At 38.1% G+C, this 24,678-nt stretch overlaps 1 protein-coding gene across 4 annotated transcripts in view; it reads right to left on the reverse strand.

Annotated features, from left to right (window-relative positions):
* Positions 1-24,678, reverse strand: part of ARNTL2 (aryl hydrocarbon receptor nuclear translocator like 2) — an 81,930-nt gene that overhangs the window by 3,349 nt on the left and 53,903 nt on the right. For all 4 annotated transcript variants that reach the window (XM_032283835.1, XM_032283855.1, XM_032283841.1 and 1 more), the window contains 10 exons: positions 22,185-22,264; positions 20,364-20,456; positions 18,420-18,537; positions 17,476-17,619; positions 8,306-8,546; positions 7,710-7,816; positions 7,399-7,549; positions 6,421-6,479; positions 5,547-5,655; positions 1,016-1,094 (listed from right to left, as the gene is read on the reverse strand). In XM_032283835.1, the coding sequence (XP_032139726.1) occupies positions 1,016-1,094; positions 5,547-5,655; positions 6,421-6,479; positions 7,399-7,549; positions 7,710-7,816; positions 8,306-8,546; positions 17,476-17,619; positions 18,420-18,537; positions 20,364-20,456; positions 22,185-22,264 (1,181 nt within the window). The remainder of the gene's footprint in view (positions 1-1,015; positions 1,095-5,546; positions 5,656-6,420; positions 6,480-7,398; positions 7,550-7,709; positions 7,817-8,305; positions 8,547-17,475; positions 17,620-18,419; positions 18,538-20,363; positions 20,457-22,184; positions 22,265-24,678) is intronic.

Raw genomic sequence — 24,678 nt, forward strand, 5'->3', positions numbered from 1 at the left:
TTACACAGTTGGAGTCTGCTGCTCAGGCTAGTGCAGTGGCGTGATCATAGCTCACTCCAGCCTCAAACTTCTGGGCTCAAGTGATCCTCTTGCCTCAGCCTCTGGAGTAACTGGGATTATAGGCATGTACCACCATGCTTGGCTAGTTTTTCAAAAAATCTTTTTTAGAAAGGAAGTCTCACTATGTTACCCAGGCTGGTCTTGAACTCCTGGCCTCAGGTGATCATCCTGCCTCAGCCTCTTGAGTAGCTGGGATTATTGGCACAAGCCACCATGCCTGGCTCTGATATTTGTATTTTCAAGTTTCTGTTTGTGCTGGTCAGATAAAATTTCTCTTTTCTCCTGTAGTCTTACACTGCTTGATTTATATACCTGCTTTAGAGCTTTTTGTTGTCTGTGCTAAATTAGAATTATATTGTATTTTAGTCTTCCAAATAGCACTAGGTTTAGTAATTTTTGTATATACAATAATGCATTTCATATAGCTAGTATCTGTTCAACTGAATTACATAATATATGTATTTATCTTGTGGCTTCTATTTTTTTAACCTTTTTTTCAAAGCTCAAGGTGTACATTTAATCTACTGAATTGGAGCCTATTTAATAACAATATTAAGAGCTACCATTCATTTTTGAGCACTTACTGTGTGCTTGGCACTGTTCTACGAGTTTTTGTTTGTGTATTTAAGCACTTAATTCTCACACTCCTCTACGAGATCAGTGATATTATTATTTCTACTTCACGAATGAGAAAATTGAAGCACAGAAAGTTTAAGTAACAAGCCCAAGGTTACGTCCCAGTAAGTGTCATAACTTGGACTCAGATAATGTGCTTCAAACAACTTCACTCTTAACTACTATTCAACAAAGTCACTTAAACATCACTGAGTGGCCAAAATGAGTTTTCTGTTTTTTTTTGACAGAATGTCTTCTTTTCTTAAAAGAAATAATTAACAAGGAGCAAATTTTATTGTTCATTTATTTCATGAATATTATCATTTACAAGTATACTTACATTCCTGCAGTTTATGGTATGAGTAGCTTTCATTAAATCTGTTGGACTTGAATCATCAAGGGATGAAGAAGACCGTAACCTTTAAAAGGTGAAACAGAAAACATTTTTTATTTTTACATATTTTAGAAGGAAATTTTCTCCTCTAAATATATAATAATCTACTGATAAAAATATAGTGAGGAAATTGAAACCGAGTATCATAGCAGTTTTCACATTTAGACTGACTTACTAGGTGCCAGACTTATTTGTGACTATGGAATGCTGAAAAACACTCCATAGTAAATAGAAAAATAAAGCTCTGAGGTAAAAACTTTTGAGTAAATCATATCACCTGTCAAAACAGCATGTGGTCAAATAGTAGAATAACACAGCATAGTTTCAAACAGATGCCGGTGTCAAAAATCAGCTCCTCCTCAGGATACTAAATGGCAGAACTGAGAGTAAGGGAAGGTTTGCTAACGTTTTGGAACCTTTTTAAAGTGGAAAATGTGCCATATTTTTACTATAATAGGTCATTCTCAGGTAAAAAATCAATGAAACACATACATAAAGAACAAAATGGTATAAACACAATCTTTGTCTTTATGTGTTCCCAAGAAGGCAGTTGACATTGAGGTGTACAATACAATGGTTTAATGTACATACACATAGTAAAATGATTGCTGCAGTTAAATAAATTTACATATTCATCACCCCCCCCCCCCAGTTATCTGTGTGTATGTGTACGTTGACAGCACCTAAAACCTACTCTCCTAGCAAATCTTCGGTGTATAACATTATTAACCATAGTTAGTTCTCATGCTGCCCATTCCATCTGTAGACTTATTCATTCTACCTAACAGCAAATTTGTACCTTTTGATTTACTTCTCCCCACTCCCATGCCCTCCCTGCCTCTGGTGAACACCAATCTACTCTATTTTTATTTAGTCAGCTTTTTTTTCCCCTGACATTCTGCACATAAGAGATGACACAGCACGCTTCATTCTGTGTGTGGCTTATTTCACTTAGCATAATGTCCTGGGGGTTCATTCATGTTATCACTGTTTATAATTTGAAACTTCTCTTTTTTTCTTAGTCTAGCTAATGGTTTATCAATTTTATCTTTTCAAAAACCCATCTCAGTTTCATCAGTCATTTCTATTGTTTTCCTAATCTTGATTTAATCTGTTTCTGTTCCGATAATTTCCTTCCATCTGTTGACTTTGGATTTAGTTTGTTCTGTTTCTAGTTCTGGAGGTGTAAACCTAGGGTTTTTTCCTTAACATAGGTATTTACTGCTATAAACGTCCCTCTTAGAACTGCTTTTTACTGCATTCCATATGTTTTGATATGTTGTGTTTCCATTTTTATTTGTCTCAAGTTTTTAAATTTCCCCTTTGATTTTTTCTTTGACTCATTGGTTATTCAGGCATGTGTGGTTTAAATTCCACATATTTGTGACTTTTCCAGTTTTCCTCGTTATTGACTTCTAGTTTCATAACACTGTGGCCAGAAAAGATACTTGGTATGATTTACATGTTCTTAAATTGTTTAAGACTTGTTTTCGGCCGGGCGCGGTGGCTCACGCCTGTAATCCCAGCACTTTGGGAGGCCGAGGCGGGTGGATCACGAGGTCAAGAGATCGAGACCATCCTGGTCAACATGGTGAAACCCTGTCTCTACTAAAACTACAAAAAATTAGCTGGGCATGGTGGCGCGTGCCTGTAATCCCAGCTTCTCAGGAGGCTGAGGCAGGAGAATTGCTTGAACCCAGGAGGCGGAGGTTGCGGTGAGCCGAGATCGTGCCATTGCACTCCAGTCTGGGTAACAAGAGTGAAACTCCGTCTCAAAAAAAAAAAAAAAAAAAAAGACTTGTTTTGTGGCCTTATATATGACCTATCCTGGAGAATGTTCCATGCACACTTGAAAAGAACGTGTATTCTGCTGCCATTGGATGAAGTGTTCATGTCTTTAGTGTTGTTCAAGTCCACTGTTTCCACATTCATGTTGTTTGAATGCTCTATCCATTGTTGAAACTGAGGTTTTGAGGTCCCCTGCTAATATTGTATTGCTGTATATTTGTCCCTTTGATTTGGTTAATATTTGCTTCATACATTTAGGTGTTCCAATGTTGAGTGCACATACATTTTCAATTGTTATATCCTCTTGAATTGACTCCTTTATCATTACATAATGAGCTTCTTTGAATCGTGACAGTTTTGCAGGGTGTGTGTGTGTGTGTGTGTGTGTGTGTGTGTGTGTGTTTTTAAGACGGGGTCTTGCTATGTTGCCCATGCTGGAGTGCAGTGGCCATTTGCAGATATGATAATAGTGCACTACAGCCTTGAACTCTTAGGCTCAAGTGATCCTCCTGTCAGCCATCCAAGTGGCTGGTGCTATAGGTGTGCACCACCATGCCCAGCTTAGTTTCTGACTTAACATCTATTTTTTCTAACATAAGTATGGTCACCCCTACTCTGTCTTGGTTATCATTTGCATGGAATATCTTTTTCCATCCCTTCACTTTCCATCCCTTCACCTAAGTGTATCCTTAAAACTAAACTGAGTCACTGATTGGCAGCATACAGTTAGATCTTGTTTTTTACATCCATTCAGCTAGTCTGTCTTTGATTGAATAATTTAATCCATTTATATGCAATTACTGATAGTAAAGTGCCAACTAGGCCATATTGTTCACTGTTCTCTGTCTGTTTTGTAATTCCTTTGTTCTATTCTTCCTCCTACTGTCTTCCTTTGTGATTTGATGATTTTTTTGTAGTGGTATGCTTTGATTCCTTTTTCTTTTTCTTTTGTGAAAAAGAACTTATTTGTAGTTATTAGGAGGTCTACATAAAATACCTTATCATTATAAAAGGACATTTTAAGCTGATAATTTAACTGCAGCTGTACATAAAAACTCCACACTTTCTCTCCACATTTTGTTACTGATGTCACAATTTATATCTTTTACGTGTCATATATTAACAAACTACTGCAGCTATAATTAAATACTTTTGTCTTTTAATGTTTTTATTAGAATTCAAAGTGATTTACGTACTACCATTACAGTATTAGAGTATTCTGAATTTGAATTTATTCTTATCTTTACAGAAAGTTTTACACTTTCATTTGTTTGTTAGCACCCTTTCAGTTTAATGTGAAGAATTCCCTTTAGCATTCTTGTAAGGCACATCTCATGATTATTAACTTCCACAGTTTTTGTCTGTCTGGAAAAGTCCTTATCTACCTTTCATTTCTGAAGGACAGCCTTGCCACATGTAGTATTCTTGTTTGGCAGAGTTGTTTGTTTGTTTGCTCTTTACTTGCAGCACTTCCAATATATCATCCCATTCTCTCCTGGCCTGCAAGGTTTCTGCTGAGGTTTCTTTCTGATGCTTTCAAAATCCTTTCCTTCTTTGACTTTTGAGAAGTTGATTACAATGTGTCTTGGTAAAGATCTCTTTATATTTAATCTACTTGGGGTTCTTTGGGTTTCATGAAACTGGAACCCCTGGGTTGAATGAATATTCCCTTTACTGAGTTTGCGGATTTTCCTTTTTTTTAAATAAGCTCCTTGCCTCTAACTTTCTCTGTCCTTCTGGGACACCCACAGTGCATACACTGGTTTTCCTGACAGTGTCCCATAAGTCCTGTGGGCCTTCTTCACTCTGGAAGTCCTATTCTGCCATCTTACTGGCATCTGATGTCACCCCGTTCATGTTTTAAAATCACTACCTGTTCACTTAGCCTGATGGAAACTACCTCTCCCCTCATCTCTTTACTATTAATCTTCTGCATCTTGGCTTCCTTCATATTAGTTCCCTGGGCAAAAATCTGTTAATTTAAGTCCCTCTACTACCTGATTTTACGTTAGTTAAGAACCTTGACTGCTCACCAACTCAATTCCTCTCTCAACTGAGTCCCCTTGTTTTCTGAAGCCCCTATGATTTCTTCTACATTCTTACAATTCCGTCTTCCTGTTGAAAAACAGCTTGTATCTGAAGTTATTTGAGTTGGCTTTTATGTACCTTTGTGAATTTTAAAGGTTTTTTCTTTTTTTTTTTTAAGATGAAATGTTGCTCTGTCACCAGGCTGGAGTGCAGTGGTGTGATCTTAGCTCACTGCAACATCCAACTCTCTGGTTCAAGTGATTCTCCTGCCTCAGCCTCCTGAATAGCTGGGATTACAGGCACATGCCACCGCACCCAGCTTATTTTTGTATTTTTAGTAGAGACAGAGTTTCACCATTCCATGTTGGCCAGGATGGTCTCGATCTCCTGACCTTAGGATCCATCAACATTGGCCTTCCAAAGCGCTGGGATTACAGGTATGAGCCATTGTGCCCAGCCTAAAGGTTTTTTTTTTCATGTTAGTATGATTATTTCTTGTAAAATTTCTATCTTTTTTTGTTGCTACTGTGAAGATGATAACATTTTCCATTATATTAAGCTAGCTATCATTTGTATATAGGAAGACTACTGATTTTTGTATATTGGTTTTATAAATATGATATTTTTACTTTTGAAAATATTTGCAGCAATAAAACATTACCTCTGTAAATCCAGACTTTCATTTGCAATATCTGTTCCAATACTACCAGCACCAAGTACTGTTCCAGTAGACATTCCAGGTACACTCATACAAGATTGTTTAGAGGATTCTAAGTAACAGCAAAAGGAAAAACTCAATTGAGGACTTTTTCTTTCAATTCAAATAATTTCACACTTCTCTCCTTAAAAGAAACAGACTAGGTGCATCCAAAAATGTTAGAAAACATTCATCCTTGTATTACATATGTAATTCATAATGCTCTTTGAATCAAATGTGTGGGAAGTCACTGAGGGCACAATCGTGACTTGTAACCCAGGAGTCAAGTCTCTTTCAACTTTAATCTCCACACTAAAGCCAGAGCAATACTACTTCAATGTTTCTGAAGATTTTTATTTTTACAAATAATACATTAATATATTCCTGTGGTGAAAAACTAACACAGATAAGCAAAAGCTCCCCCTAATACTTCTCATTAATTTGTCCAAGAGTGTCACAATTGACAAGGAACAATGTTAGCTGCTAGGGCTGAATAAGGGATAAAACATCATTCCTGCTCTTAAAGAACTCAGTCTACTGGAAAGCAAGTTGAATGAACAACTAATTGCAGTACAGTGCAAGATTATAACAGAAATGTAAGCAAAGTACTGTAGAAATTTCGAGGGGGATATGGTAGTACCTCTGGGAGTTTAAATGGGATATCTGTTTCCTGTTGAATTTAGTCTCTTCTAAACCAAAGCTGGGATTCCTAGAACCCAATCCGTAGAACTCCTTTTAATTTCACCTTCAAATTTTCCCCTCTCCGGGACAGAAAAATATAATAGTCTTAACAATATATCTCAGTAATAAGTCTTTCATCATCTGAAACTAAACTTACCTTCTGATGATTGAGAGCTACAAGGAAAAAATGATGCTTCTCCAGGCTCGCTATGCCCCCTAGAATTAAAAACACCATAGGTGATTTAATTTTCTAAGGCGAAAGAAACTGTTATGGCAGCTACACTAAGCTCTTTTAATTTGTCAATTTGTGGCTCATTTATGTTTTATATACACATATTGTTAAGATCTTAATGTGCTAAGTATCATGGCATTTGCCAAATGCCCCATCCCCCTATAAAAGACGTTCTCACAGTAACAAACTCTCAGTTCACATACTAATAAAAAGTAGGCAAAGATTACTGGGATGGGTGATAGGAAATACTGGAGGTATTAAACTTTTTGGTTTTTTTAAAATTATTTTTCATTCAGAAATGTAGATAAGAAAACAACTGGTTCAGGGAAACCTTACAGCAATTTCAAAGAGAAACTTACAGAAAAAAAGTACGACTTAGAACAGGGCCATCCTAGCCTACTATAAAATCGGGAAAACTTGGCTCTCCCTTCAGGCTAACACAGTTACAGAACAGGGCTTGATAAGCAACACCTGGGCTGGATTTCTGCTCTCCCCCACCCTGGGCCTGCCTACACAGACATGTGTGGCACCCCAGGCTTACAAGATGTGCCTAAAAATGATGGGGAGGACAAAACAATTTCTTACAACAGTGCACAGTAGAAGTCCATATCCGCATTGTTTACCTAATGACCATGGAGGGTAGGAAGAAAATGCTTGAATGAATGCCTTTACCCTCAACATATTATATCCAGGAGGAATATATTACAAAAAAAGAAAACTTTCAGCTTAATTCTGAGAACTAATGCCAATGAATAGTAAACGAATTACTCAAAAGATAAATATCAAGTTATAATAAAAGGCCAGAGGATCATATAGTTTTAATGATTCAGCAAGATGAGAGGAGAAAAGGAAAGATACTCATTTGAAATTAATATAAAGGTCTTAACATAAAAAATTACTTACAAAACTAAAGTGTTGACAGATACGATATATTCCAGTTCTTTTGTCCAAGGATTTGTGAAACTAAACCATTGGCTTTTTAAAGTTACAAAAGAGCCATCTTTTGCTCTGAATTTGTAGGAATCTGTAAGTATTTTCTCCTTACTCTGTAGAACTTAACGAGAAAAGATAATTATCAGCATAACAGTCTGCCACTATAAAAATCAATGTTGTGAGGATTCATTAAAATTTCAAATTTCACAGGAATGGGAAATTAAGAGTGAAAGCTGTCATTTTAAATTCCCCAAAATGTATTCCGCTTGATGCATACCTACCTGCTTTGTGCTTGTCAGTCAAATTATTATGGTCATCTTGATGAAAATATTCATAACAAGAAGTTCCCAAAAGTTCCTGAGGCAGATATCCTAAAATTGCTGTTGCCCTGGTTTTAAAATTGAAAATAAACTTCAGAAGTGGTGAGTGTACTTCCTCCCAGAATACTGTAGGCGCACATGTGGCCAGGAGAGTAAGGAAGTGCATGGGGACCCATGCACATCACTGGGCTGCCCTTGGCTGCCCTAGACCCAGACTAGAGCTGCAACACAGAACAGACACCCAGGCATGAGGCCTCCACCCGATCCAGGCTGCGCTCTTACTAGCTTTTGCCAGTAAAATCGGGGCCACAGACCATGCCCAATTTCTGCACCAACTGGCTAGGAGACACTCTTCCAAGTTTACATGTTAGCTTAAACAAATTTGCTGACATGTCCATATCCTTATTTCATTTAAAGTTTCTTTTTTGTTCTGAAAACACACACACACACACACACACACACACACACACACACCCCTAGCAGTGTTACTAAGACATGTCTTTAATAGTTTCAAATATCCCGTTGAAATCTAATCATTATAACATGTAAATGTTTACCTTTGATCTACATAGACAAATTTTCCATTCATTGCAAACCGGGTTATAAATTCAGTTGGTTTCACTTTAATCTCTCCACTATTCTGTGGAACAATATATGGCTGTAATCTTCCAATGGCTACAAGGCAGGTAAAATTACTGTTGTCTTTCTTACTGTTCCTTTCTTCTTCCATTCCAACAATATTTGGAGGCCAGCTTCTCAAGTAACCAGTGCAGTGGACAGTATAGAATTTCCTATGCTCTAATTCAAAGATTTTTAAGAAGGACATTTGGATCATTATAAACAAATCATTAAATTTCTTACATTGACATCTATAATAGTTACAATTGTGCTATAAAATGCTCTTTAAATATGCTAAAATATGAAAGGGGAATGGTATTCCATTGAAAAGATATCATCAATTTTGTTTATTTCATGACTTTATTATTAATAGGTTATTTTTCTCAGGAACTAAATTGTATGTGCTACATGAAAAAGTGAACTGGTTGCATTATTTTAGGATTAACTAGGTTTATGACTTAATATATTTCCGAGTCCATTTTTAAAATTACAGTAATTTACTTCTGTCAGAAAAAATTAAACCTCATGCCCCATTGTAATACTGTTTTCAGCTTAAGTTTCTTGATATATTGTAATATATTGTAACTTAGATTCAAAAGTATAAAAAGACATTTAAGTCATTATGCATAAATTCTTAAATTTCTTATGTTAGAGCTTACATGGTCAATAATTATATAAGGTTATTATAGATTATACAAACATCTTAAAGAACACTTGGAGAAATTTATAATGGAAGATATAAAAATAAAATAAACTTCACTTTTTAGGAAAATCCACAGCAATTAACTAAGAAGACTGTCAAGCATGTCCACCAGAATAAAAAATTGGAAATAATCTATATACTCCAATATCATGCTTAAGCAAAAAATGAATCCAACACTGGCATAAAAGATGAGTAGGAAACAGATTACGGCATGCCATAGAAGTGATTTAAAGGTTCAAAAGTAGGGGAAAACTGTGATAAATATTATTTGAAACAGCTGTTTATGATAAGATTTAGAAAAGATTAGAACAATCAATGTTTTAAATTGGCACTATTTGGTAAAACTGCCACTACAATAAAACCTTTAAGGCTGGGCACAGTGGCTCATGCATGTAATACCAGCACTTTGGGAGGCTAAGGTGAGTGGATCACCCGAGGTCAGGAGTTTGAGACCAGCCTGACCAACATGGTGAAACCCCATCTCTACTAAAATACAAAATTTAGCTGGGCACAGTGGCAGGTGCCTGTAATCCCAGCTACTTGGGAAGCTGAAACAGGAGAATCCAAGGAGATGGAGGCTGCAGTGAGCAGAAATCGTGCCATTTGCACTCCAGCCTGGACAAAAAGAGGGAAACTCCAATTCAAAAAAAAAAATACTTTAAATTTTTTTCTAAATAGAAGATGACATGAACTGTCATATAAGACAGTAGCTAACAATAATAGAGAAGATTTAGAGAACACTTTCTGTGTCACGGTCTATTTTAAGTGTTTTAAACTTATAACTCATTTAATCTTAATAGTTCTTTGGGATGTTCTTGTATCTCCGTTGTTTTAGAAAACTGAGTTAATGGCAAAGTCACAGCAGGTACAGGGTGGAGCTGGGGTTAAAAGGCTGGCTCGAGAGTCTACTTTCTAAACCACTAATGTTACACAATTTGCTGATAGTGAGTGCTCTGTCGCCAAAGATGTTCAAATAGGAGTTGCCTGGGTGACAGAAGGGGAGGGGCACAAAGGTGCTCCAGCCAGAGGGAATACGCAATGAAAACTGCGAGTGGTCAGATGCGGCTGAAGCACGGGCTGCAGGGGGGAAGGCTGGAAAATAAAGCAGGAACAGAGGGCAGGTTGTAAGACATCCATAAAACCTTGTATCCAACACCTAGCAAACACCACTCCCTTCCCAGGCCACAGACACTCTAAATTACAAAACTCCTTATCGCTTCCAACCTCAAATCCAGTCTTTATCACCTAGTATTTCTGACCCTGTTTACTGGTGCCACAATCAACCCAGGCAGTTCAAAGAGAAATCTGGGGGTCATCCTAGGCTCTACCTCCTCCTAACAACCTCCCCTTTTACCTCCCCCTAACAACCCAGATACTGCACATGAGTTAAAATTGACTAAGTATGAATAAAAGTTTTCATTCATATTAACAAAACTAGAGGGCAGTTAAAAATAAAAGGGCTTATACATCAGGTTCGGCATTTCTGCAAACTTACAAATGATACTGACTAAAAATATTCCACTCCACTAAAAATGCAGACTTAAGAAAGTCTATATTTTTTATTTATGGAATCTCATTACACAGAACCTAGCCTGTTACATTTATTTTTCTCTTACAACAGGTTACTATCTGTATTTCCAAATCAAACTGTCCCTCGATTCTCACTGTGAACATTTATTCAGTTAGCAAATTTTTAGTTGGAATTATGTAATTCTATCAACTGCAATTCATTTGATCAGTGATCTAAAGCTTTTTTAAAAAAAATTCCATTCAATCCATTTCCTGTTTAGAAAAGAAAAAGTGCAGCTTGCTGCCAGAGTAGTATTCTCAGGGCAAATGGGAAATGGATTAAAAACTCTTATCCCAAACATTCTTTAGATTTTTATCTAAATATTGGAGTCATGAGGTCTGATCCTTGCCAAACTATTTACTTACACCGGCTCCACAGGCTAGGTTCAAGTGTCATCTGCTCCATGATTTCTCAAAAGTGTGTGTGGGTGAAGTGAGGGAGAAAAAGCCTGTATTACCCCAACACTGCCTTAATTTACAGGACATCCTTCCAAAATCCTTTATGAAATTTTTCCTCAACACGTTGAAGGCTGGGTCTCTCAACTCAGTATCTTGCTGTCTTCATTTGAATCCTTGAGGAAGTAGATCCAAAACAAGAATTCAAATATAATAAATGTATTTGAGGGGTGGTCCCAGGAAACACTGGCAGGAACTGGGAAGTGAGACAGGGAAGAGAAGGAAACTAATAAACCATCTGAAACCTGTAAGTTCCTAGAGCCACAGGCAGAACTGGCTCCAAAGATCCAAGGAAGAGGTCAGGCAGAGTCTTGCCGCTGGTCTCCAGAAGCCAGTGGCACACCCTGTCTGCAGTGGTGGGTGCTGGGGGGATGACCCATGGGGCACTGACAGATGGCATCTGCCACACGTGCACAAGAAACAAGTGGATTCTGGGTGTACTGTTGTACTTCTTCCTCATGTACAATTATCTTACAAAGATAAATTTAAGAAACACCTAAGAGATTTGGTAGCAGTCATCCATGCTTCATCAGTCTGCAATTTCACAAGTTCAGATACTTAATTGTCTCTCTACCTTAGAAGCTTTTTCAAAGTTTGAGTCCATGACATTAATGTTTGATTCAGGATATAAATAATTTTTTAAAACGTCAATGTTGTTTATTTAAAAAAATATTTTATTATGGAAAATCTCAAACATAAGGCAAAATCAGAAATAAACTTTGGGAACTCATCTTGAGAAACCTTGAGAAATGGCCGGTCTTTCCATAAATCTTAAATTCAACTACCAATTAGCATAAAAAGGGCTGCTGGCTAGTCTTCTTTAAGTTTAAACGTAACTGACACGTTATGGTAAAAGGGAAGAAAAACACCTTTACCAACCACAGGCTTTCATTGTTAATAGTGTGGAGTCTTGAAACACAGTGACATCCAGCCAGGCGTAGAGGCTCATGCCTATAATCCCAGCACTTTGGGAGGCCAACGCAGGCGGATCACCTGAAGTTGAGGGTTTGAGACCAGCCTAACCAACCTGGAGAAACCCCATCTCTACTAAAAATACAAAAAATTAGCCAAGTGTGGTGGTGCATGCCTATAATCCCAGCTACTTAGGAGGCTGAGGCAGGAAAATCGCCTGAGCCCGGCAGATTCCTTTGGTTCTCAGGACAGAGCCTTTTCAGATTTCTTTCTCATGAGAATTATAGTATAGAAAATGATCCAAGTTGTCTGCTATCTGAGGTTGAGCTGCCACAGCGAAATAGCAGAGTTGGCAGCTTCAACAACAGGAACTTCTTTTCTTTCAGTTCTGGAGGCTGGAGGTCTGAGATGGAGGTGTCAGCAGGGCTGGGTTCTGGTGAGGGCTCTTTCTGGCTTGCAGACATCTACCAACTTGCTGTGTGCTGACATGGCCATCCCTTGCTCACTGCATTCATGCAGAAAGACAAAAAGCTCTCTGGCTCCTCTCTATGTAAGAATACTAATCCCATCATGAGGGCCCCATCCTCATGACCTCATCAAAACCTAATTATCTCCCAAAGGCCCAGTCTCCAAATACCATCATGTCGGGGGTTAAGGCTTCACATATGAATTCTGGGGACACAATTCAGTCCATACCATTTGCTAAAAACTTCTTGAGATAAAATCTAAAAAATATGTTGAAATTGCTTCCTTAGGTAAAACAGAAAGCCTATAATGTATATTCATTCATTGAATTAATAACTTGTTCCTGTGGATCTGAGAGTGGTTATGTGGTCAAAGGAACAGGAACAAAAGACAAGAGGATCGTCACTTATGCCTTCAGGAAATGTTTATAGAATGTCTACTGTGGGTCAGAAACAACAGACGGAAATGCAGCTCTCACTCTAGTGTGGGAGGCAAATATTAAAAATATTAAGCAATTTCAATACAGTGTGGAAGGGCAGCAAATATGAGAGCAGCTCAGGATTACTAATGTGGGTAACCTGGGACTCAGGCCACCAGAGTGGGGAGGGTATCGGGGATGATTTCCTGGAAACAGGGGATACCTGAGCTTTAATGTCCAGGGTCTGTGGACAGATTTGTGTGTTGCGGTCAGGCATGATGGCTCATGCCTGTAATCCTAGCCTTCTGGGAGGCTAAAGTGGGAGGAACACTTGAGGCCAGGAATTTGAGCCCAGCCAGAGCAACACAGCAAGACCCTATCTCTACAAAAAATTTTAAACTTAGAGGGATGTGATGATGCATATCTATATAGTCTCAGCTACATGGGAGGCTGAGGTAGGAAGATCATTTGAGCCCAGGAGTTTGAGGCTGCAAGCTATGACTGCACCACTGCACAAGTGTGTTGTGTCTGTAATTGTTACAAAGTGAATAGCACCAAAAAACTGAGTAAATAATCCTCCAGTATTCAAAAACTACTATTAACTCAGCAAAGATGTCACTCACATCACACTGTCCACTACCTACTTATTAGTTTACATATTTCTTGGCTGTCTCTATTATATAAGGGCTGTCTCACATAAGGTCCACCAGAGCAGTACTTCTCTGCCTATTCCCCAGTGTGTCCCTTGCATTTGGTATAGTACCTGGCACACAGTAGGCACTCAATGAGCTGTTCATTTATTAACATCTATTGTTGTCAGACCATGATCTCGGGTTTATCCTATTTTCCCCTCAGCACAGCCAATGTGCAGGGATCCTTTTAGAAATAAGACTGTGATAGGAGATATAAGAAAATACAACTCAGGGAGGAAGCTTTAGCCCCAGGCTTGAGCACTGCTGTACAGGGCACCCCTACTTTCCATTTCTCACACTCTCCGAGAATCTTGAGAAGAGTCTAAAGCAGTGGCTGTGAAAGTAAGCTCTCTGGATTAGCAGCATCAGCCACACCTGGAAACTTCCTAGAAATGCACATTCTTGGACCCCACCTCAAACTGATTCTGTATTTTAAAAATCCTTCCAGGTGATTCCAATGCAGGCTAAAGTTTGGGACCCATTGGTCTAAAGGTGTAACTTAAAATGTGTTTCTCCAGTGAACCTAAATTCTCCTGAATATCAGGGAGGAGTTCAAATGGTGATAGTGGATTTGTTTGGAGGATCAGGCCACAGGAGAATGGGGTTTTGCCAACAGGTTTCTGAGTGGAAGCTCAGCCTAGATAGATTTATTTTCAAGTTCAAGAATATAAATTGTTTGCATGTGGATATTGGTTTGAGAAGGCTGGGTAAGTTTACTTACGTCAGAAGAGAGAATGAAATCAGGAGAAGTGGCAGGAAGAATTAGATTAGGTTAGAGGGGAGAAAATGCAGAGGCTGAAAATCAAGCCTGCAGAGGTGCACGCTTTAGCAGAAAAGAGCAAGATGATGGGGTAGGTAGCAGAGGGCAAAATCAGGTTTCACAGAAGTACAGGGTTACAATGGCACCAATCAGATACCAACACAAACATGACTAAAATACTAAGTCACTCCATGTGGAAAATCTCCCAGAAGAAAAGACAATTCACTCTGGTAATCTTTAAAACACTTACAAAATTTGACCATGCTAGCCTCTAATCGATTTATAACTTGCAACAAACATGACAGATTTCAGCCACCTTACAGTGGTTGCACTGGCTGTCAGGTTTTCACTTATACAGATTTCTGTGTAGATTTGGTGATTTACACATGATTGGACCCTTATGGACAGATTAATTAGAGGTGAACCCTAGAGGTGAACCAACACCATGTTGGTTCACCACCGGCTAAAGCCTAAGAGTAAAACATACTACAGTATGACTCCTCGGACCATCCACACAGAAGGAATATTCCTGCCACTGGGGACTATTTTCACATTACATGGCCACATCCCAGCTGGTCCCTATGGTAATACCAAGATGACTGATGTGGGAAGGAAGGCAGAGAGAACAGGCACTCTGGGGCAGTGACAATAATGGCACCTGCCATCTGCTCTACACTGTCCTAGGAGTTTAGGTGGACTATTTCCAATAGTGTTTTTAAGAGCTCCTAACATCGGCTGTCACTATGCCGGGAACCAGGCTAAGCACATGATGTGTATTAACTCATTTAATCCTTATAACAACCCTGAGTGGAGTCCTATTATTCCCATTTTAGAAATGAGGGGAGTAAGACCCCAAAGGATTCAGAAATTTATCTTAAGTCACATAGCAGAATTAGGATTTAAATCTAAACAGTTTGGCTCTAGAATCTACTCATTTACCTGCTGCAGCTAAACCACAGAGTCCTGTCAATATTCTCATGTTACAGATATGGAAACTGAAGCTCAGAGGGATTAAGAAACTTGCTTATGATCACACAGCTAGCTTGTGGTAGAGCTAAAATCTGATCCCCACTGGTTGGATTCCACAGCCTCTTTACCTCCAGTTCAGTTGTGACTTCAAGCCCAGGAAGCTTCATATGTGACATTAGACAGCTCTCCACCACTCAGAGCCACCGGCAAGAGGGAAGAAACTGATGGTCCTTAAACAGATCCCCCTGAGGACTGCTGGTTCATTTCCATTTTTGTTTCTTTACAGTGTAACACAGAGTAGGGGGTTTATGGCTGATTGTGAATTTTACCTATTTGACTTTCTGCAAGTTACTGAATCTCTCCAAGTCATTCATCTTTGATCCTAAAACAGAGATAAGAAAAGTATTTTCTGGGCCAGGTGTGGTGGCTCACACCTGTAATCCCAGCACTTCAGGAGGCTGAGACGGGTGGATCACCTGAGGTCAGGAGTTCGAGACCAGCCTGGGCAACAGGGAAAAACCCCATCTCTACTAAAAATACAAAAAATTAGCTGGGCGTGATGGCAGGTACCTGCAATCCCAGCAACTTGGGAGGCCGAGGCAAAAGAATCACTAGAACCTGAGAGGCAGAGGTTGCAGTGAGCCAAGATCGCACCAGTGCACTCCAGCCTGGGAAACAAGAGCAAAACTCCATGTCAAAAAAAAAAAAAAAGAAAAGGATTTTCTGCTTGATTTACATTTCTGGTGGCAATGTAAATTAGTTCAGACACTGTGGAAAGCAGTTTGGGGGTTTGTCAAAGAACTTAAAACAGAGCTACCATTTGACTCAGGAGTCTCATTACTGAGTGTACACCCAAAGGAAAATAGATCATTCTACCAAAAAGACACATGCACTGTGTGTTCACTGCAGCACTGTTCACAAGAGCAAATACATGAAATCCACCTAGGTCCCCATCCATGGTGGATTAGATAAAGAAAGTGGGGTACATATACAACATGGAATACTTCACAGCCATTAAAAAGAATGAAATCGTGTCCTTTGTAGCAACATGGATAGAGTTGGAGGCCATAATCCTAAGCAAATTAATGCAAGAACAGAAATCAAATACCACATGTTCTCACTTATAAGTAGGAGCTAAACATTGAGCACATAAGGACATAAATATGGGAACAACAGACACTGTGGCTATTAGAGCGGGAAGGGAGGGAAGGGAGTGTGGATTGAAAAACTACCTACTGGGTACTACGCTCGCTACCTTAGTGCAATATACCCATGCAACAAACCTGCACATGTAGTCCCTGTATCTAAAATAAATATGGAAATTTTTAAAAAAGAATAGTGTTTCCATGAGGATTAAAACACTTAGCAGAGTATCTGGCACAGGGTAAGTGTTTAGCAAATGGGTATTAGCAATGATCATTTTAGGTGTTTGTCAATAAAGATTCTGACCAAAACTTGTAAATAAATTGAATTTTGCAGCTTCATATAAATATCCTTTTAAAGAATAGGAGAGCAAATCCCATGTTGAAATTTGCCTATGGAATTGTATATCTAATAGCTTAATATGCTCTTAGGCAAAAAAGTTATGAGATATTTTGTAGTCCCTGAAATTTCCCAATTAAGTTAAACGGATGACTATTTGATCAACTCAAAAAGGAAACATCTGCAAGACAAATCTAGCAAAGGATCATAAGAAAGCAAATGAGGTATTTACCAAAGAATCACCATCTCATAAAAAATTAATACCTGGAACATTTTAAGAAACGTTCACCAAAATTGGTAAAATCAGGCTCTTGTACTATGAAGTTTTTTTTTTTTTTTTTTAAATCTAACTCTTGTATTTTAAAAAGTAATAATGAAGTTTCATAGCAAAAGTTTCATTTCCATCTCTTGTCATTTTTTTTTCCATTTGATACGGCCCAAACTACAATTTCAATAAACCATTGAAATCTTGGACAACAAAGAAAATATGTAATTACTGATAAATGTAAAAGATACGATGAACCAATCTAAATAATTTTGGTTTAAAAAAATCTTATTTTAAAGGTACTTCTGGATTCAAATATTTCCCTTGATCATATATTTTATTTTTTTCTGTACAGAAAATATTTAGGATATTAATTTTATATCTATGCTTTACATCACTTGACATTTCAAAATGATACCTTTTTTCTTTGAGCTGTGTAAGCATTCATGCTCTTCTTTGACAGAGATTTTACAACTCTTTATCCGACAGAAAAAAGACCGTCTTGAGCCAGAATACACACGTGTCCTTCCAGTGTGGAAATTACTGTGAAGTTGCAAACCAGCTTTTGTAGCAGAAGGGGGCGAGAGAATAGGTGGAAAAGAATATGGACAAATAATTTTGAAATTTATATTCCTAACATTTTCAGATTACCTATTACTGAGAAAGGAAATCATTTTTTAAAGCAATGACATGATTATATAGTAAACCCAAAAAATGTTATTTGACAAGCAATCACATTTTGATAACTTATAGACATTTGCAATTTATCTTTCTTTTTCCTCAAGCAGGGAAGAACAAAGTTAATTTAAGTAAAATGAAATAAAAATTAAATTAAAAAATGAAAAAACCCTCAACGATTACAGGAATCAATGGCATAGTACATCATTGTTTTACACAATTATTTGGTACTAGGCATTTTCAGAGAAGAAAAAAAAAATACTTACACTTCCCAAACACAATTATACAAGGTCTTTCATACAGAAAAGACTTAATCCGTATAAAAAATAGAATAATTGTCTTCTAGCATATAGCTAAATAACAGGAACTTTAGCAATTTTTTATCCAAAATGATACTTTTTTATAAAGATTTACTTGCATATGAAAAATAGCAAATAGGAAGCAATCATATTTTCCCCAAACAAATCATCTTCCTATGAATGCATTTGTGTTTGTTTATGTCTGTATAAATATAGGAATTTTCTATATAGCTATATATATTTATTAACTATGATGTAAAGTTTACAAAATATATCTCCTTTTGTTAAAAGCTTAGTTAGCCATTTAAAAAATATTGTATAGCTAAACTTTTAGGTGATCATTACATTTACATAAAATGATAAGCATACAGAAATGGACACTTACTTTTGGCATCTATTAGCTTTTCTCCTGGTGAAATATCAAAAGAGGAAAGTTGTTCCTTTACTTTGGCAACATCTTTTGGATGTAAGAAGTCAAATAAGCTTTGTCCAGTCAAACTAGCCTATTTATAAGGTAGACATTCATTTAAAATCAGTACCATAATTTTTCTACACTTTTTGATGCATACAATAAATGTCCTTTTTTTGTTAAAGGTTGATTTTTCTCAAGCTCAAAGATATGTCCACAACACTATGTGGCATTAACTTAGTGTTAAAAGCGGGGTGATACTTGTAGACAGAAAAAAATACATGTGCATAGAACCATACCTGGATATACACAAACCATACACAAACACTAGTTGCTAGTATTCTGCTAAATCTTGTAACGCTTGTTAACACATGTTACTTCTAAATGATTGTGATTTTATTTTGAACTTTTTTGTCCTTGTTAAAAGGAGAGAGATTACAACATAGTATAATATGGAAATCACAGAATATCTATGGTTTTATCAGACATTTACCATACTGTTTTAAAATTACCACATTATTGATAAGTAAAATCCAACCCAGAATACCTCTCACTTCCCATTCCACCACTAGCAATATGCACAGCATCCCCAGGTCTATGCCTTTGCTGATAAAGTCCCATCACTTAGAATTCATTACCCCTTCCCTATATACTAGCCACTCCAGCCAAATTGCCTTTGACTCCCTAGAGTTCCAAGACATCCTTCTCCCAGCCTGAAATGTTTCCTCCCCTTCTCTACTATACCTTGCTTCTGACAAGCCTGGCAGACAACCTACCTCAGGTGTGAAGCACTCCCTGACTCACAATGGCTACCCCTCTTCTGAATTCCTGTATTACCCAAGCAAACAAACTTATAAACAACAGGACTGATTGACCAGCCGATACAAGTAGGCTGAATTGTTTGGCAGTGAGATATTTCATTATAAAACATACTGTGTAGTTAATATAAGTCTATATCCAGAACTCTCTAAGGCAGATCAAGTTTCTGAATCTGAAAAGCTGAGGACCAAACCCTGACTCATGGGAATCTATATATGCCCCTGAGCAGCCAGTAAGTGTCTTAATGGTCTCTTATTGCAAAGTCAGTGTCCAGTAGGACTGGATTCCATGTCGCTAACTTGAAACTTAAGTGCTGCCCTAAATTGTCAGTTATGCGTGTGTGTGTGTGTTCTATCTCCAGTTAGAACATGGAATCATGAGGTTTGTGTCCCCAGCTATAATTGGCTGCATGATTCATGGGTTTTCAATCCTCCTGTACATAGGCTCATAATATTTTCTTACTTCTGTTAACTCATTATCTCTGAACATCTTATAAACTAACGGGAGTTATTAAAAATCAAGGCTGTGATCTATCTGATTTCTAATGCTAGTTTATTCACTCACTTGGGTTAGTTTCAATGCTATAATTTTTGAGTTGCTAGTTTCCATTAAACGATTTTAATAATAAGGAGGTAAAGTAACTACTAAACTAGTTAAATGAGAAAGATGTATTTCAGAGAGTGTTGACAGAGATTAGATCAAAGGCTGTCATGCAATGCATGTGACTTAATAATAACCTAATAAGTGTCTCTTGGAGGGAACAGAGAAGGGTGACTAACACTTCATACATTTTTACATATGATACCTCATTTCGTCTTTACATCTTGAGATACAGGTATGATCATTTTGACTTTTTACATAGGAAAAAGCTGAGGCTCAGTAATATTAAGTAACTTGCTGAAGGTCAGAAAGGAAACACAAATGTCAGTAACAAAAATCCTTACTCTTTCCATACATCTTTCCATCTCTCTTGGAGTTCTAACTTAGCAGATCCTAATCCCATATCCCAGTGAGGAGAAGGCACTCAGAAAAAGAGCTTAAAAATATGTGTTTGTTCAAAAAATTAAACATTGTGTGGAAAATATCCTCAGTTTTGGATACCTGATCGTAATTAAGTATTTTGGAGACTGACTTAGAAACGAAGAGAATTTTTCCTCTTTCACATCCAACCACAAATAGGAAGCCTTCTGCAGCCTAGGATTTAAAAAAATAAAAATGAATATTTTAAAATATTGTCTGTCTCACACACACACACACACACACATATTCAGATTCTGAGGAAATTACTATGGCAATAAAACTAACAAAGTAGTCATGGAGCTAGTAAAATTAACTTTAAGAAATGTTCTTAAGGTACAAACAGATTTATAAAGAATGTCAAGTTGAAATCCCATTCTAAATTAATGTGTTGGAGATGAAAAGTTCAGCTGCAGAATATTTAGTTGAGACGTTTCTTAAAACCTAAAATTAGGCCAGGTGTTGTATACGAGCCTACACACAGTACTAAATAAGCCTCTATCCCAACACTTTGGGGTACCAAGGCTGGCAGATCTCTTGAACTCACGAGTTCGAGACCAGCCTGAGCAACACTGGTGAAACTCTGTCTCTACAAAAAATACAAAAATTGGCTGGGCGTGGTGGTGCACACCTGTAGACCCAGCTACTCATGAGACTGAGATGGGAGGATGGCTTGAGCTTGGGAGGTGGAGATCGCAGGGAGGTGGAGATTGCAGTGAGCCAAGATTGCAGCACTGCATTCCAGCCGAGGCGACAGAGCCAGACCTTGTGTCAAATGATAATAATAATAATAATAATAATAATAAAATAAAATAATATTTACCAATTCTACTATAGTGCATGCAGAATAACAATTGCCTGTGGATGTGTTGAGGGAGGACTGAGCAGATTGGGGACAAGGAAGCAATTGAAGACGTCGTACTGTATACCTTGTTATCATTTTTGAATAAAAATAAGGCATCACTGATTCTAAACTAAATTTTAAAAATTTGAATGTGTCAGCTACTCTCATAAGGTCTACCCAGCAAATCCCACGAAGCAGCCTCCACGGAAGTGGGTACGTATGGCCACATAGGATGGGTCTGGCACTCCTGCTGGGCATGCTCTGCAGGGCAGAACCAGAGTTCCATGAAGGTATGACTGACAAGCATGGAGATTGGTGAGAAAGCTTCAAAAGCAAACCGTACATTTTGCCACCCTCAAAAATCTTTTTTATCCACACAATATCCCTTGTATCCTTGCCATAAATGCTATATTTAAATTCAGCTGTTCAAATAAAAGAGTGGTCTTTTTAATGAAAGGAAAAATGGACAAAAATGTGTATGAAGAATCTTTCTATTTAATTCTACTATGGCTTAAAACCTAGCGGCCACACAGCACATGACCAGGACGTTTATCACCTCTGAGGGCATGAGAAGCCAATCACATGATCATAGTTTCCATGTCAAATGAACCTCTAGACCGGTGAATCCGAAAAGCCATGCCCAGGAAGTGATGAGGAAAAAAATGTCAAAGCCCTGACTAACAAATCCAAGTAAGCAGTGACTGGCCTCCAAGGAGTCCGGGATCCTGAGGGAACAGGATGCCAGGCAGACGGCTTTGGAGGAGGTGGTGATCGTGGGGAATACATCCTGTGTGTGTGAGATGGGTAGTATAAAATGCTTAGCGAGGAAGATAAGCTTTGCTCCCCAGTGTGGAAAGTGCCTATCCTCTGTCTCTACTTTCATTAACACAAACTAGTAAGACATGGCTACTTCTCTATTTTGAATTTCTACATTAAAGGAAATGTGGTATAATATGGAGTACAGTAGGTTTGTAACAGGAAGAAAATGGAAGAAAGTCTGTCTCGTATTCAAACAGCAATGAAAAGACATATACAACTTAGACAAATATGTCATTAGTTACCTTAAGGATTAAATGTCTGAGCTCATTATCTTGAATAAATGACGGTCTATAATTATTTCCCACACAAGAATTTGTCATGCCTAAAAAGAAAGGAATCAAGAGTTATTGGAAATATAGTAGAGAGGGCAACATATTAAGTGCTCACTGAGTATTAGCAATGCTGCTGCTGCTGTTGGTATTTTCTCTTTTAGCACATTCTAAGACATTTTTTGTAATCATTTTCTTTTTTTAATTTTAATTTTATTTATTTAGTTAGTTAGTTAGTTAGTTTCAGACAGAGACTCACTTGGTTGCCTAGGCTGGAGTACAGTGGTGCAATCTCAGCTCACTGCAACCTCCATCTCCTGAGTTCAAGCAATTCTTGTGCCTCAGCCTCCTGAGTAGCTGGGATTACAGGCATGTGCCACCACACCCGGCTAATTTTTGTATTTTTAGTAGAGACAGGTTTTCACCATGTTGGCCAGGCTGGTCTTGAACTCCTGACCTCAAGCAATCCACTCACTTCAGCCTCCCAAAGTGCTGGGATTATAGGTGTGAGCCACTAATCCCAACTAATCATTTATTTTCTTCATTATCACTTGATTAAAATTTCTTTTAGATTGTGAATTCTTAGAACTACTTATTCCTTTATACTCAAATATCCACAGTAAGAGCTATATATGAAAACATTATATTAAAATGTACATGAAATAATATTCAAGAATCAATATGTAGTAGTCCCCCCTTATCTGTGGTTTCAGTTGTCTGTGGTCCACCATGGTCTGCAAACAGGTGAGCACAATACAATATTTTGAGAGAGCCAGAGAGACCACGTAACTTTATTACAGTATATTGCTATAATTGTCCTAGTTTATTATTGTTGTTAATCTCTTCCTGTGCCTGATTTATAAGTTAAACTTTATCATAGGTATATATGCATAGGAAAAAGCGTCCTATGCCTAGGGTTCAATACTACCCACGGTTTCAGGCATCCACCAGGGTCTTGGAACATATGACCCATGGATAAGGGGGGATTACTATAGTTATTTAGATAATTTCTTAGCTAATTAAAACTGATCATATGAATTACCCTGAATGGTGATATTCTGGAATTCTAAACAAATGTTATGGATTCATGAGAGTTTCCAGTAAAAAAGCCCTTTAAGGTCAATATGGAGATCTCTGTTTTGAAAATACACAGATTATTAAAAACATGTATAAAATATCAATGAAATAATTCATTTTCAGCCCTTAGCACAGAGTTATTAAATTAAAATGAGGGTCTCTAAAGCAGCTGAAGAGCTTGCAAAATGATGAAGAATTATCAGGTCAAAACCAAGGGAAATGTTCGATCTGAGAGGAGTAAGGGAAGCACCAAAGCCATCTGTGTCATGAGGGCATTTACCAACCCAGACATGCAAAGACCTTTATGGCCACAAGCGGTTGTATGATACTGCCCACAAAGCCAAGAAAGCTGTTCCCAGGGCAAGGGTGATTCAGAAGCAAGTCAATTTTCCCTTCCTTATATGCCCCAACCCTCCTGACTCCTATCCAATCTTCCTGGGGATTATAAGAAAAGTTGCTTTTGCAGGAGAAAGGTGGGGTAACATCCTTAGACATTTTCACAACTCATTGGTCCTTGATGCATCTATGGGCCAAACTCACCAAAGAACTAAGCGGTGGTGGTGGTGGCAAGGTGAGCGGGCAGAGCAGAAAGTCAAAATGCCTCATGCTATGATTCGGCACAGTTTTCTCAGACTCCTAGCACTCTTAAGAGCCTGGCATAGGCAAAGGAACATCTCTTCTGTTGGAATCTACCTTCATCCTAGGGCTCAAGGAATTCTCCCAGTGACTTGTTAATATTCCTACACAGCAGCCTGGAGGGAGCTGAGGAAGGGAGCTGAGGAAGGGATGAAGGATGCAGACTCTGGGTGCTAGGCCAGGGAACAGTAATAAATCTATTCTGAGCAAGGTAATGACATTTCAGGTCTGGCCTGCAGCAAAGTTGGCAACGCACACCAGGCAGAAGTGAGCTGGGAAACGCTGTGGGTGTAAATCAGCCAGCACAGGCCAGCCTGGACTTGGTGAGTGAGTGGGGATGTGCTTGGGAGAAAATGAGGGCAGTGAGAGCTGCACTAAGGCATGGCAGAGGCCAGCCTGAAAATGCACGCTGTGGCGTCCACACACTTGCCCACACATTGGCTCTCAAAGTTCCCGGGGCAAAAACCAATGAGGCAACATGATCACTTACTTTTTCCAAAATGTTCACTGGGTTTAAAAAAAAAAAAAATCAAAATGACAGTAACAACTCGTCCTCCTCTTCTTACCCCACCCCACCATTAGTGAACACTGTGCTATACTCTACATGCATTACTCTTAACAACAGCCCAGGAGGCAAATGCCTCATCCCTATTTCACAGATGCGGAAACAGGATTAAAATGTCAAATGACTTGAGTAAGTCACATAGCTATGATGGGAGGAAGCCAGGATTTGAACCGCAAGGTCTGCCTTCAG

The sequence above is a fragment of the Sapajus apella genome, unplaced genomic scaffold, assembly GCF_009761245.1.
Source record: "Sapajus apella isolate SASKATOON/1434 unplaced genomic scaffold, GSC_monkey_1.0 scaffold2, whole genome shotgun sequence".
In the NCBI taxonomy this organism is placed as follows: domain Eukaryota; kingdom Metazoa; phylum Chordata; class Mammalia; order Primates; family Cebidae; genus Sapajus; species Sapajus apella.